General features: G+C 41.4%; 1 protein-coding gene across 7 annotated transcripts in view; it reads left to right on the plus strand.

Annotated features, from left to right (window-relative positions):
* Nucleotides 1-13,085, plus strand: part of REPS2 (RALBP1 associated Eps domain containing 2) — a 219,378-nt gene that overhangs the window by 116,092 nt on the left and 90,201 nt on the right. For 4 of the 7 annotated variants that reach the window (XM_045470672.1, XM_045470673.1, XM_045470675.1 and 1 more), the window contains exons 10-12: nucleotides 5,547-5,616; nucleotides 6,986-7,039; nucleotides 12,123-12,168. In XM_045470672.1, coding sequence (XP_045326628.1) covers nucleotides 5,547-5,616; nucleotides 6,986-7,039; nucleotides 12,123-12,168 — 170 coding nt within the window. The remainder of the gene's footprint in view (nucleotides 1-5,546; nucleotides 5,617-6,985; nucleotides 7,040-12,122; nucleotides 12,169-13,085) is intronic. The other 3 variants (XM_045470677.1, XM_045470678.1, XM_045470674.1) reach the window with 2 other exon arrangements.

Below are 13,085 nucleotides of genomic sequence, written 5' to 3' on the forward strand. Positions count from 1 at the left end.
ATGGCCTTTGTTACTTTCCTCAACAGATCTCTACTCGAGGGAAAAAGGTATAAAGTAGTATCAGGAGTGATAGATGTGCATTTGAAGAGTTTTAGCTTTTTACATTTCTTATTTTGCAGAATGCATATGACGGAGAAGCAAGTAGACTAGTTAGCCACTTTTCATGGCCTCTGTGAACTCGGGGGCTGCTGGCAGTGTCCGGAGGCTTGTGTAGTTGCCTTGCTTTTGTTTGTTGGCTATGGGTCCCCCTGCTTGTGTAAACTTATGAGGTCGTTAGGTGTTTTATTAAAAAATGTCATGGGGCGCCTGGGTGGCGCAGTCGGTTAAGCGTCCGACTTCAGCCAGGTCACGATCTCGCGGTCCGTGAGTTCGAGCCCCGCGTCGGGCTCTGGGCTGATGGCTCAGAGCCTGGAGCCTGTTTCCGATTCTGTGTCTCCCTCTCTCTCTGCCCCTCCCCCGTTCATGCTCTGTCTCTCTCTGTCCCCCAAAAAATAAATAAGCGTTGAAAAAAAAATTAAAAAAAAAAAAATGTCATAAGCTCTTATTATTTCTAGAATGCACTCAGGTGGTCTCTGCCTTTCCAACAGAAATAATGCTGTGTTTTAGAGAAATTAATTACTGGCTCGTGTTGCTTTCCCCCACGTAGTCATTTATCATCTTTCTAAAAGGAAAGGAGCAAATATACAGTTAGCTGTGAAGTCTATAAATGCAGATGCTTTCAAACACACACTCTGATGTCCTTGATGACATTTTTGATGTTCAACTTTATGGATGTGATGTGCAGCTAGTTTTATGTTACATACTTTTCTATACTTTAACTGGCTCTTTTGGTGGGGGTGGGGGTGATTAAAAAGTCTTTGCTTTGCCCTGTCCAAACAAGAGCAAAACAACAACAACAAAAACTCTTTCCCAACAAAATCGTTATATTCCAGAGTGGAGTGCTTTTAGATAATGACGTAATATACAGAATTCACGGCCAACGTAATGAGGTTAATGGATGCTTTGGCCATTCAAGAAGTATACGTTAAATTTAAGTAGCTAGTGATTAAATATTCCAGTTTCTTCTATTTCATTCATTGTTCTTTCTACCAGTGTTTTTTAATCTCTCATGAATGCATGCGTGGGATTTAAATAGCTCTTGGGACTAGCCCTGTGAAGAATGGGTCCGTACAGGTGTTGGTGCCATGGAGAAAGCTGTAACTGATTCGGGTCGTGAGAAGTTTGCTCAGTAGTACAGATCAGATCTCCAGACAGCAGAGCTGTAACCATGTACTCGTTTCCTTCAGGAATTAAAGATAAATTTCAGATAAAGTTCTCTTTAGCATGCTTCTTAAAGTTTTATTTTATTATTATTATTATTTTTTTTTATTTTTGAGAGAGAGAAAAAGTGTGAGGGGGGAGGGGCAGAGAGAGAGAGAGAGAGAGAGGGAGAAGCAGAATCTCAAGCAGCCTCCAGACTGTCAGCACGGAGCCCGACGTGGGCTTCGAACCCATGGACTACAAGATGATGACCTAAGTGAAAGTTGGACGCTTAATCGACTGAGCCACCCAGGCACCCCATAGCAGTGCTTCTTAGATTACTGGATTTTTCTCTTCTAAGCAGCTTTACTAAAATACAGTTCACATAATATACTTATCTAAACTGTACAATCCGATGGTTTTTACTGTATTAACAGAGTTGTGCAGCCATCAGTACAGTCTAATTTTAGAACATTTTTCATCACCTCAGAAAAGAAAGCCCGTACTCATTAGCAGTCACTCACTATTCCCTCCTCCCCCCAGCCTTTGGTAATGAGTAATCTCTTTTCTGTCTCTGAGTTTGCCTGTTGTGGACATTTCATATAGAGTCATACAATATCTGGTTTTTCTGGGACTACCTTCTTTCCTGTAGTATGTTTTATTTTTTTATAATTTTTTTTGAGTTTTTTTTTTATTTATTTTTGAGACAGAGACAGAGCATGAACAGGGGAGGAGCAGAGAGAGAGGGAGACACAGAATCTGAAACAGGCTCCAGGCTCTGAGCTGTCAGCACAGAGCCCAACGTGGGGCTCGAACTCACAGACCGTGAGATCATGACCTGAACCGAAGTCGGACGCTTAACCGACCAAGCCACCCAGGCGCCCCTCCTGTAGTATGCTTTAAAGTTCATGTTGTAGCGTGTATCAGCGCTTCATTCCTTTTCATTGCTGAGTAGTAGTCCATCGTGTGGATCTGCCACGTTTGTCCATTCTTCGGCTCATGGACGTTTGGCTTGTTTCCTCCTTGGGGCTGTGAGGAAAAAATGCTACTGTGAACATTCATGGACCAATTTTTGTGTGAACGAACGTGATGTTTGGAGTTCCCTTGGGTGCTTACCTAGGAGTGGAACTGTGTGTCATATTGTAACTTGTGTTCAACTTTTTGAGATACTGCCAAAATGCTTTCCCGAGCACCTACGGCATTTTACATTCATCTACCAGTAATGTGTGAGGCGTCCTATTGCTCTATGTCCCTGCTAACGCTTTTTATTGCCTTTTTTATTTTTGCCACCTTAGTGGGAGTGAAGTGGTATTGATTTTTCGTGCTTTTGATTTAAATTTCCTGATGACTACTGATGCTGAGCATCTTTTCTTGTGCTTATTAGTTATTTGTATATCTTCCTTGGTGAAATGTCTATTCAGATCCTTTGTCCATTTATAAATTTGGTTATTATTGAGTTGTGTTTGTACATTCTGAATGTAGGTCCCTTATTAGATACATAATTGGCAAGTATTTTCTGTCTTTGGTTGTTCTTTCTTTCTTTTTTTTTTAAATTCAAGTTAGTTAACATATAGTGTAGTATTGGTTTCAGGAGTAGAACCCAGTGATTCATCTCTTACCTACGACACCCAGTGCTCTCATCCCAGCAGTGCCTTCATTCATTTAACACACCCCCACCCCTCCAGCAACCTTTAGTTTGTTCTCTGTATTTTAGAGTCTCTTATGGTTTGCCTCCCTCTCTGTTTTTATCTTATTTTTCCTTCCCTTCCCCTATGGTCATCTATTTTGTTTCTCAAATTCCACAGATGAGTGAAGTCCTATGATACTTGTTTTTCTCTGCCTGACTTATTTCACTTAGCATAATACCCTCTAGTTCCATCCACGTTGTTGCAAATGGCAAGATTTCATTCTTTTTCATTGCTGAGTAGTATTCCATTATATATATAAACCACATCTTCTTTATCCAGTCATCTGTCAATGGACATTTGGGCTCTTTCCATACTTTGGCTGTTGAAAGCGCTGCTTTAAACACTGGGGTGCATGTGCCCCTTCGAATCAGCATTTTTGTATCCTTTGGATAAATGCTTAGTAGTGCAATTGATGGGTGGTAGGGTAGTTCTATTTATAATTTTTTGAGGAACCTTCATCCTGTTTTCCAGAGTGGTTACACCTACCCGTGTGTCTTCCCACCAGCAGTGCAAAAGGGTTTGCCTTTTTCTGCATCCTTGCCAATATCGGTTGTTTTCCTGAGTTGTTAATGTTAGCTGTTCTGACAGGTGTGAGGTAGTATTTCTTTGTTTTTTTTTCCTTTCTTGAGAGTGTCCTCTGCAACACAAGTGTTTTTTATTTTAATGAGGTCCAGTTTGTTTGTTTTTTTCTTTTGTTGCTTGTGCTTTTGGTGTCCTAGCTAAGAAACCACTGCCTAGCAGAAGCTCACAAAGACTTAGTCCTATATGTGGCCTTCCAGGAGTTGTAGAGTTCTAGGTCTCACATTCAGGTTCGTGATCCAGTCCGAGTTCATTATTGCATATGCCGTGAGGAAGAGGTCCACCTTCATTCTTTTGTATATTCTTTTCGCATCACTTATTAAAAAGACAACTCCCCCGCCCCCAATTGTTTTGTACCTTTGTTGAAAATCAGTTGACAAATGTGAGGGTTTATTTATGGATTCTCAGTTCTGTTCCTTTGATCTACATGGATGTCGTAATGCTAGTACCACACTGTCTTGATGACTGTAACTTTGTGTTAAGTTTGGAAACTGAGAAGTCTCAGTCTTTCAGTTTTCTTCTTTTGTTCTTCCTTTTAAAGAATATTTTTGCTCTTTTGGGTCCCTTGCATTTCTGTATGAAATTTAGGACAAGCTGTTCAAATTCTGCAAAAAAGCGAAGAAGGATTGCACTGAATCTGTAGATGAATTTGGGGAGTATTGCCATCTTAACAATATCGAGTCTTCTGACCTGTGAGCATGGGATGTCTTTCCACTTCTTTAGGCTTTAAAAATTTCTTTCAAAGGTGGTTGTTTTGGAGAACTTTTTATATGTTCTACTCCTAAATCATTTTCTTCTACCTAGGTATCTAGTTTATAATCCAGGTGGGAGAAGAAAATGAAAGAAAGGCACTGTTAAGATACATTCTCTGTTCTGTTGGAGACAGTAGACTTTGAATAGGAAATTCTATCTGGAGGCTTCATGGTAATGCCAAGAATGACCTGCCTGAGGATTGTTAAATCCTAGATCAGGTTACCGCCAAGCAGCACTGAACTGCATTCTTTAAAGCAGTTGAAAAACACAAGTATTGCTTATCTCACTGGGGTTGTTCAGATTCTGAAAGGCAAACCAGTGAACCTTCTGGAGCACCAGATTGCTCCAAGATTTACTCTGCTTCCTATAAGTTTTATTTGATTTTTCTGAATATGTTTAAAATAAAAAGAATATCAAAAGGCAGATAGTGACAAATCTTCCTCCCATTCTGTTCCCCATCTACTGAGTCACCCTTCGATTTTTATGTATCTTTCCAGAATTTGTTTATATATAGTAAATACTAATAAATATTATTCTGTAATCTTATCTAAGGTCACAGAGTGCATATTTAGACTTTGTAAGAAATAAATTCATAGCAAGTAGATTTTAAACAAAAATTTAAAGGAATCAGTACTTGATCACTTTGGGTATTCTATCTCATTAGTATTACTGAAGACTTCCCCTAAGTGAGTTAGGAGAAAATTTTGTTCTGGTCATCAATAAAATTACCTTATTCCTTGACAAGGAGGCTGTTTGAATCAGGCTATTGAACACTCTCTGCATAACAGATTTTGGCAGATACCCACATTATAGGGCTACTTGTCAGAACTCTGCTTGTGAAACAGTACAGAAAGTGCAGGTTTGTTTTTGGACAGAATGGGCAAATGCTACACAGTTCTCTGGCTGAATCCCAAACCGGGTTCAGATTTAATGTGCAGTCTATACATCTGCCTAAATCTGAATAATTTTTTTCCTCTGCACATGTAAATTTCTTTAAAAAAATTAAAAAATCTCTTCACCCAGGGTGGGGCTCAAACTCAAAACCCTGAGATCAAGAGTCATGGGCTCTACTGACTGAGCCAGCCAGGCGCCCCACATGTAAACCTTCAATACAAATTAACTTATACCTCCCTAGGAACCCCCCAAAATAAAAACGTATTAAATGTCAGGGTTTACTGAAGCCAAAATATTGGCAAGATATGTAGCTTTTAAAGCAATTTCATCATATGTACACATAATGTAATTTCCATTTCAACTTGTATAATGTATTTACTTTTCTTTTCCAAGAAGCTATCTGTTAAAGACATGGCTGACTTTCCTGTCCCAACTCAAGATGTGACTAGTGATGACAAACAAGGTATGAAAAGAATGAGTTTTCTTCCTTCAGGGACATTCTACCTGTGTTTCTTCATCCACTTCTCTTGGAATGGCTGACTTCGGGAGCATGTGGTAACAGGAACTTCCAAAGCCCCTCAACTCATTGGCCCCTTACTCACCTGTCCTGACCCTTTACTTGGAATTTGGTCATACTGATTAGGAAATGACTGGAAGCTGAAAGAATTGAGAGCGTAACATCTTGGGTTGGCAGAGGTGATCCCAGAACATCAGTACAAATGCACATTTGTGTACAGGTCTAATCCTTGAGGAAGTTATCTTTCTGGAGAGAGTTTCTGTCCTTTGGATTTATCTTCTGTTACTTTGTGGATGTGAAGCTGTGTCGGGAAGCCAGCGGTAATTTGTCTGTCTTACCGGGCGAGTGAGAAGCAGCGCGGCTCAGTTTTCCATGTTAGCGCTACCGTTAAGCACAGAGATGACTTGGCCTGGGAATATTTAGAACAGGAGGACCTCTCCCCACTCCCACCACTCCATATAATGCTTTATAATCTACCAGGTCCTTCCTCATTTACTGCCTTACTCAGTTCTCACAAAGCCAAACAGAGGCTAGTATGTTTTATCACCTAAAATTTAGAGATGAGTAAACCAAAATTCAGGCAGTAGGAGTCATTTGCTTAATAATAAAAAGAGTGGAGGTAAGAATAAAGATTTTCTGAGTCTCGGGCTAGTATTCCTTTTATTAGCTGATACTGATTTACTACCCATGAATGAGAGGCTTATCAGAAGGGACTAAAAATCAGTGAAGCTATTTCAAGTTTTGTTGTCGAGACCTGCCACCGATGCAACCTTGTACAGGAGTTAAACATGAAAAGTAAGTTTTCCATTAGGAAGCAATGATCGCTTGCTCTCTATTTAAATCTTTGCTCAGGAGAGGCAGGCAGAACTAGACATTTTTTGCAGCAGTGTGTACTCTGATCACGTTCTTTCCCAGCGGGTCTTAGCCTTGATTGTGCGTTGGAATGACGGGTCTGAAAGTACTAAAGCCCGCATCTCACTCCCGGAGAGATTCTGATGTCATTGGTCTGGATGTCAAGAATGAAAGGAGGAGATTTCTGGCACTTCCTGGTAATACTCCTCCTAGCCACTAGAGGCACGCTCGGTTGAAAGTTGGTAATTCGGCTATGTTCTTTGTGGGATGAGAACCTATTTCCCTACTTCAAGGGGTCTCTTTTTGGGTGCTGTAGCAACTTACAGAGGTTCGTTACACCATTTTCATAAGTGATGACTAGGGATTCTTTGCTTTAATATAATGTGCCTAAGAAATAAAATTTTACAGTTTTGTTTTCTTTTCTCCTCCTTTCTCTTGTTCCTTAAAAACAAAACACGTCTAGGTTTGAAAAGTACTGCGGATGAAGCCTTACCAAAGGACGTGTCTGAGGATCCAGGTAGGAGAAAACAATTTTAATACATTTTTGTGTAATTATTTTCTAATTTAAAAAACCTAACAGTGTCAGTGAGTAGAAAATTGATGGTTGTGTATGTTTCTCTCTAAATATTTGCCTTGGGTTTTATTGTAATGAAACCTTTGGTTGCTTTTTATACCTGAAAAGAGGGTGGTTTTTTATTTTTAAGTTCTGAATTTAGGTTTCACCAATAGGAGCACTCAGTTTGAAGTTAGAGTCTCATTGTTACTTTTACTGTAAAATTGGAAAGACTTGGAGTTGAGAAGATTTCAGTAAGCCATTGTGGTTTCTGTGGAGTAAGGAGCTAATGGGGTAGAACAAGTGGAGGCCCACAGTTGAACTTCTCCATTTCCAAAGCAGAAATCTCCAATGTTTTCATGAAAATTCACCACCAGGAAGGCAAGTAAGTAAATGTGCTTCTACATGGAGGAGATTCCAAGGAGAAAAAGAAAAGGTGTGTTTGCCCACGTTCTTGGAGAGTCAGCACTGTGTCTGTGAACCAGGGAGATGGCCAGGCCTGTGTCCTCAGCTCTCTTGATGGGAGCCATCACTGAACTAAGATGAACCTAGTTAAAAACAAACTGGCTAGGGAGGGCGTTACTATTTGGAGCTCCGGTTACGAGGACATGAAAGAGGTTGCTGCATTCTTATTGTTCTCTCTCATAATATTTAATAAGTAAATCATGTTTGTTTGGGTTAGTTAGCTATCATCCCAAGCTTATTTGTTTAAAGTTGGAACAAAGGAGTCGATAGAACATTGAGGCTTATGCTATAGTACAGTTTTCCCCAGATACCAAGTTCATTTGAGGTTTAAAAGAGAGAGGGATAGGGGCGCCTGGGTGGCTCAGTTGGTTGGGTGTCCAACTTCAGCTCAGGTCATGATCTCACAGTTTGTGAGTTTGACCCCCACATTGGGCTTTGTGCTGACAGTTCAGAGCCTGGAGCCTGCTTCGGATTCTTTGTCTCCCTCTCTCTCTGCCTCTCCCCCACTCGTACTCTGTCTCTCTCTCAAAAATAATAAATATTTAACAAATTAATAAAAAGAGGGATGGAGGGAGAGAAGGGAGTAGGGGGAGAGAGGAGGAGGAGGGGAGAGAGTGAGAATGAATACAAATGAGAATATATGATTGATTTTAGTGAAGAGGTCTAAGAATCTGTGTTTTTAGATCGTCTGCCAGGCAGTTCCGGTGTGTAGCCTATTTTTGGAACCTTTGCCTCTAGAAGATGATATTAAGAAATAGAAAATTGTTGGGGCGCCTGGGTGGCTGAGTCAGTTAAGCATCTGACTTTGGCTCACGTCATGATCTCACGGTTTGTGGGTTCAAGCCCTGCATCGGGCTCTGTGCTGACAGCTCAGAGCCTGGAGCCTGCTCCGGATTCTGTGTCTCCCTTGCTCTCTGCCCCCCCTCCCACTCACATTCTGTCTCTCTCTAAAAAATAAAATAAAACATCAAAAAAAAAAATAAAAAAGAAATAGAAAACTGAGTTTATAGATCAACCATGACTCCCAAAGTGGTAGGAATTCTCAAGACTAGTTTGGGCTTTTGAAACTGATTTGGGTTCTTTCATCAGAAAGAGAAATGCTCAGTTTGTGTAAAGACAAATGGATGGCTGGCCTGTTAGAGAATTAAACTTTACGCTTGCCCTCTAAACCCATTTTAGGACAAATGCATGAGGTAGGTTCTTTCCAGCTTTAATTTCCGGAGCCAGAGTGGATGTACCTCAGGTTTTGTAAACTTCGTGTTGACGGTATTAATGAAAGCTATTTGATTTTGGAGAGTTAAATTGGTGCTTTTCCAACAGTCTTTGAGGCTCATAACTTCCTATTTTTTCCATGAGCATCATGTGTTCTCTGGAGCCTGAGCTGTAGATGTCATTTTTAAGATTTCTTTATTGAATGGGGCACGGAGTCACCAGACAAATCCTATCAGGGTGTGTGACAGTGCGTGAAGTACATCTGAATTTGTTTCACATTCTGCCTAGGAACATGCTATGTGGTTTCTGATTCATTTTTCCCACTGCTGCCCTATCTGGAGTGGATATGAGGGAATCCCTCATCTGAAACGTATTTAATACCCCCTTTCCTGGGGAATGTTTGAATTTCCAGTGCGAGACGCTGTAGAATTTCAAGGTGGTGGTTGTCCATGCCACACGGGCAGTTCACCTCAGTTGAGTTGCTGCTTTTTAGAGAATTAAACTTTAGGCTTGCCTTTTTATCCTCTTTCAATCTTCTGGAACGATGACATGCCTGCAATGTTCTGGGAAGTTGTCCTTCTTCCCTCTTCCTAGCTAAATGAGAAGCTATGACCTACCTGCTGGCTTTGGCCTGGATTCCAGTACAACACGACCTTGCCATTTTTGCAGATGCTCACATGCCCCAAATGCTCAGTCTGACTTTCAGGAGCTTGGAAGCTGATGGACGACTGAACCGGAATAGTGTTCTCCAGCTTTTTGTGATCTGAAACCTGTGGGGACTCACCAAGCCCTGCCTGTGGTATATTGTTGCAGGTGGCAGGAGAAGTCTCTCCCTGCCCTGTTCTTCCACAGTGGCTGGTAGTGTTGATAATAATGATAATAGTAACGGTGAGGAGGAGGATGTTGTGGTAGGACTGCTGTCAGGGAAGGGGGGGGGCGGTATTCCTTGTCACGTGGTTTTTTAATATGCCCTTATCCTTTTCATTGCTGAAAGTAGATTTCTTAGCTAACGTACTGCAGCCTCATTCCTCGGAGCAAGCTGCACAATGGTGATCTTTTTCTTGATGTCTCTAGGCTATGCTGAGCGGATTAGGCCTGTTTGTCCCCACACTGTAGTCTTCAGACAGCTGTTAGTGATTCTAGCAGCTTCCCCGTTTACTAGCTCTCACCCCATGGCCTTATGGGGTAGAGCAATTTTCTCCTTTCATTACCTGTTCCCACCTGCACCTCCTTTGCTGTCCTAGAGGGAACTACATTTAGAATCCAGATTTCTCAGCTTGAAAAATTAGCACTCTACAACAGTAATATTTTACAGTTCAAAAATAGATTGTTTTCCAAGTACCTTTGCCTTCTCTCTCCCCAGGAGAAAGGGGCTACATTTTTATTTTCTTCATTCTGTAGGTGAGGAGACTGAGGTTCAGAGACGCAACAGTTGGTATTGTGTCCAGGAGGAACACGTAGGCCTTAGGACTCCTGTCCTCGTCCCCACTGCTTATCCATACCCCTCACCCCATCTGTCTGTGTGTCTATCTCTCACCAGCAGGGTTCACTCTTCCACACCCATTCTTACCTAGGAGAAAGAGATAATGGCACTTGACAAAGGAATTTAACGGTCACTACAGTCTGGTTTGGGGAACCAGACTTTTATTTTAAAATGACTAAGACTTTCCCAACCCACATATTTCTCTTTTTTTAATGTTTATTTGTTTATTTTTGAGAGAGAGAGCTAGCAGACGAGGGGAAGAGAGAGAGAGGGAGAGAGAGAATCCCGAGCAGGCTCCGCACTGACAGCAGGGCTTGATCATGACCTAGGGTTAAATCAGGAGTCAGATGCTTAAGCAACTGAGCTGCCCAGGTGTCCCCGGGCCCACACTATTTCTGGAAAGTAGTGTAGCCTGAGGGAGAAGAGGGGTCAGAGCCAGCTGTGGGCAGCCTGCCCGGAGGACGGCCCCCGGATTTGTGGTGAGTCTGGTCGCACTGTCCACTCAGCCCCAAGGCGGCCTGCTTGGCTGCAGGAGCAGCTCCCCTTAGGCCGCTTTCCTCTGCTGCCTGGAGTTTGTGGGGTGGGAAGAGGTAGTTTTCCATGTACAGTGGGTGGGGGTGTGTGATAATGGGCAAGACAGGGCTCAGACTCCTCGGGCGTCCAGTGATTTCCAGAGCTCCGAGAGCATTTTGATGGGTTGAAGTTGAAACATGCCTGTGTTCTCGCTACAACAAGCCACAATGCTTGTTTTGAGAGAAATGTGTCTTTTCTACAGCTGACCATATCTAAGGGAATACATATTGCTTCTTTGCTTTGTGCCTTGTTAACATTTTTAACTCCTCTTTCTCTCCTGCTTATCTAACTCATAGATTTTAACGACCATCATAAATCTAGGCTCCTTCATACCAAGGAGGGTTTTTATCTTTAGAGCAATGTAAAAAAAGGTGGGATGATGCATTGAGACATTTTCTCTCTGGAAGAACTTCTGCAAACAATACACAAATGATATTCTCCTTGTTTCTAGTTAGTAGCACTTTTTCTATGAATTTTTATGAGATTTTATGATGAAAGATTTGCAGTGTTTGCAAAACCTTAGCATAACTGGTGGTTTCTAAAGTTGTCTTCCATAGGGTACTGAAAATATAAAAAAGGATCAATGTTTTTGTAAATGTTTCTAATTATTCCCAACAACTTGTGATGGGAAAGTTAGGGTCCATGGGTGTTGATAGTGAGCAAGTTGTTAATGATTTAAATTTGATAAGGAAAAGTCTCATATGGTTGGTAAAATATCTTAATGATTTCATTCCATACTATCGTCTGTGTGATTTGGTCATAGGGACATAGGACACAAGAATATTTTCTTGTAGGAAAAGCTGTGTTGCTCATTTCAACTTAGCTTGTGGGAGCTTTGATTTCTTGTGGTCATGCTACTCTGGTAGTGTATCTTAAGAAATTCTTAAAATATGTAACCTGATAGAGTTCTTCCTAGCCTTCAAGGGAGCCTGGTTCAAAATCAGTTACTAAGCTATCATGATAGACCAAGGAAACCACACGTCAGAACCCCTCATGTAAGTAGATAACCCCATGAGAGGGTTGTCTTTTTAGATTGGAATTTATTCATCAGCGTAGATTTGAGAATAGCTCCTTAGTGCTCTGACAGAAGGAAGAAAAATGTTGGATTTTCTTTCCTTTGAACTGTGCCTTTAGCTTTAGAAATGAAATGAGAAAATAATGAAGATGTGGAGGCGGTTAAGTTCTCCACAGGGATGCCTGCACCTCATATTTACCTGTTGAGATATATGTTCTCTACTAGCCCAGGTATTGCTTATAAACCTGTTCAACCGCAGAAATGAAAGCCAAGTAAACAACAACCGGTCTTTGTTTCAGCCACTTCTAAGGATTCCAACAGCCTCAAAGCAAGACCAAGATCCAGGTAGTGTTTGTTTAATTTCTGCTTTAATGCCCTTCGTACCCTTTCTTTGACTAGAAATAAAGTCCCACAACCCAAAGCCCAACCCACGATCTCCTTTTCCTTTAGATTGGCAGCTTAGACAATGGGTGAGTTCCTTTGTCAGGAGGGGCCTGATCGGAGCTTGCAGTGCTGCTGGGAGACTCTTAATTTCTGTGTCTCTTAGTGGTAGAAGGTGGTGGCTGCTGCTGGCTGGTCGACTGACAAGAAGTGGCTTGTGTGCCGTGGCCCCCTTGTTGCAGGATGATAAGGAATAGAGGGCAGTGGCTTTGCAGAGAAGGAAAAGTGGTTAAGAGGTGACTAACCCTGAAATTTACTGTCGTGACAAGGTCGACACCAAACAGACACCTGAGGGATAAAATCTAGAGTAGGAAAAACAAATGCTCACAGTAATTTTAAAATGAGGCTTGAAGCTTCGGGTAAGCGGTGCTTATGGTCTGTTTTATCCTATCTTAGAGCCTCTTTTTGGAGTCACAGTTTTTAGATTGGTAGAAGAGGGAGAGCCAGGAAGGCAGAGTTGCGGTTGGCATTGGACATCAGAATGGCAGATGGAGGAGAAATACATGAACATGAATAGAACATCAGAGAGGGGGGATGTTATTGGGAGCACTTTTCAGTGGTAGGAATACAGTGGAAGATAGGACAGTACGTTTGTGGCTTCCAATGTTTGCTTTGGCTCTTAGTGACTTTTTTCTTCCTTTGGCTACTTAGACACGTCCCTGAAAAAGTGAAATTAAATCTGATAATACTTTATATGGTTGAAATACCGACATTTAAGGAAATTTCGTCTTTGTGTAAATCTGAGAGTTACCCCTTAGTCTAACTTGTATATCTGGATTTTCTATGTTGGGGATTTGTTTTCTTGTTTATAGAAGGTACAG

The sequence above is a fragment of the Leopardus geoffroyi genome, chromosome X (assembly GCF_018350155.1).
Source record: "Leopardus geoffroyi isolate Oge1 chromosome X, O.geoffroyi_Oge1_pat1.0, whole genome shotgun sequence".
In the NCBI taxonomy this organism is placed as follows: Eukaryota; Metazoa; Chordata; class Mammalia; order Carnivora; family Felidae; genus Leopardus; species Leopardus geoffroyi.